Genomic DNA, 1,982 nt, shown 5'->3' with positions numbered 1-1,982 from the left:
AGACCATACCCGCAGGTAGACTGTACCGCAGCGCACGCGCGCGAGCGGGTTGCCTACTCGCTCGAGCCGTCAGGCGCCGTGGGCAAGAGACCATAACCGCAGCAGGACAGGCTAAGTAAGCGGCAAGCACGGCGACTAGACGAATGTATAGGGACGCGGGGCGAATCAGCCACCCGCAGCCCCGCAGCGCGGCGGGTGTGGACGTGACCCAAATCAAATGGCGGAAAGGCGCATCCGGAGCAGGGGAGGCGCGGAGAGGCCCCCGGAGGCCCCCCCAGAGACATAAAGGGAGATTAATTTCACTTTACGAGCCGCGGGGATAAAGCCTCGCGCCGCCGCGCACCGCGAGAGGGGGGCACTCGCATAAACACTGCAAAAAAGAGGGGGCAAGTCCCACGACTATTATTTTCAGACTGTACGATTCGGTTGCATGTGACGTGGTCATAACCCTCGTTAAAGTTAAAGTGATACCCGTGGACTCACTTTTCGAAAAGTGACCACAAAATCAATGATGAGCATACTTTTTTTGGTGGGGAATTTAGAAAATTGTAATGCGAGCAGGACGGGAGTGAGGGCTGCTGCAGGCATTTAAAGCCAGCAGCGCAGACCGAACACCGAACGAGGCCGTTCAAGGGCAATGCCCTTTCTAAAAGTGACGCCGCTCGGCGCCGCGACGCTGCATGCGGTGGGCGGGGAGGAGCCGGCTCGGCCAGCACGCCAAGATCCCCCCTACGGCTGCGTCGGCGTGTTCGAACGCCGAAGAGACCACGCGGCGAGGTCGTCGTCGCCGTTGTTCGGAGCCCCTCGGGGGCGTTCCCCGCTCCCCGGCCCACGACGACAAAGCCCCCGCGATCACCGAGTGCGCTGCGCACCGAGTGACCTCACACACAAGCGACTCGATTGTCGTCGAGACAATCGCCCCCCCCCCCTTTCCCCTTTCCTCCCTCCCCTCTTTACCGCCTCTTTCTGCTTTTGCCGACGCGACGCACCTCCCGGAACTCACACTAATTCAGAAAACAACGAGGGGGGTAAGGGGATGGGGAAGGGGAGGCAAACGCAGGTGTGCAGCGAGGCAGTCTTGCAGCCCGCACCAGGAGGAAACGCGAGTAAAGCGACCGGCACCGGGAGGAGCAGGGGAGGAGGAGGGAAAGGAGGAGGGAAAGGAGGAGGGGCCGTCCGACAACCACGTGACCCGCAGCGCGGCACCGACAGCTCCTCTGTTCGACGCCCGCTCACAGTAGTGTATGAACTTACACAGGCAGGTGCCGCAGGTGAGGAAGCTCTCGTTGAAGTCTTCATAGTTGATGGACACTGTCTCGACCAGTGTGGAGCTCATGTTGCTGAGTGTCACCATTCTGCAACCAGAGATACAAAAAAGCCAACATGAGAAACTATAACTATATGTACACACCGAAACTATCTGTTAACCAGTTGCATTATTATTACTCCAATTACGGTCCTAGCACATTGTTTGATTTTTTTAATAACTGAAATCAATTTTGCGGCACCGATACCTCTAGTTCTACTGACACTTCACCAGAAACATACTGGGAAAAACCCATAACACAATTCTCGTAGATTATGTTCTCCTTTTCATACATATAGGTAAATACTCCACGTTTACTCTGTTGTTATAACAAACGTCCTCTATTGTAAGTCGTGGGAAAAGAAAGCAGCAGCAGCAGCAACAGCAAAACGAGCAAAAGCGAAGGGCCCTTCTGCCAATAGCAGCAGGTAAAGCCCGACAGCGACGCGCGGGGCCGGGGCGGACGGGGCCAAGTCTCTTTGCCCGGTGTGTTAGTGTGTAGCGCGGCCAGTTGGGCTTTAAGTCTGTTTGCGCGCAAAGAAGACGTGGGCCCAAATGTTGGCTCGGCGTCAAGAATACCGCCGGTGTGCAGTGTAGTGAAGTGTGTGCACGTCATCAGGACGCCAAATCGCTCCACGGATCGTCCCCAAAGAGTGTGTTTGAGAGAGACGAGCAA

At 56.4% G+C, this 1,982-nt stretch overlaps 1 protein-coding gene across 1 annotated transcript in view; it reads right to left on the bottom strand.

Annotated features, from left to right (window-relative positions):
• The window catches only part of LOC113209131 (tripartite motif-containing protein 2), a gene marked incomplete at its 5' end in the record, with an annotated part of 11,360 nt that overhangs the window by 5,689 nt on the left and 3,689 nt on the right, over positions 1 to 1,982 (bottom strand). Inside the window, 1 exon segment of the mRNA XM_052268905.1 lies at positions 1,255 to 1,355. Within this exon segment, the coding sequence (XP_052124865.1) occupies positions 1,255 to 1,355 (101 nt within the window).

The sequence above is a fragment of the Frankliniella occidentalis genome, unplaced genomic scaffold (genome assembly GCF_000697945.3).
Source record: "Frankliniella occidentalis isolate FOCC.00 unplaced genomic scaffold, Focc_3.1 Scaffold79, whole genome shotgun sequence".
In the NCBI taxonomy this organism is placed as follows: Eukaryota; Metazoa; Arthropoda; class Insecta; order Thysanoptera; family Thripidae; genus Frankliniella; species Frankliniella occidentalis.
Note: the sequence above shows the minus strand (reverse complement) of the source record. Positions and strands in the feature narration are given on the sequence as shown.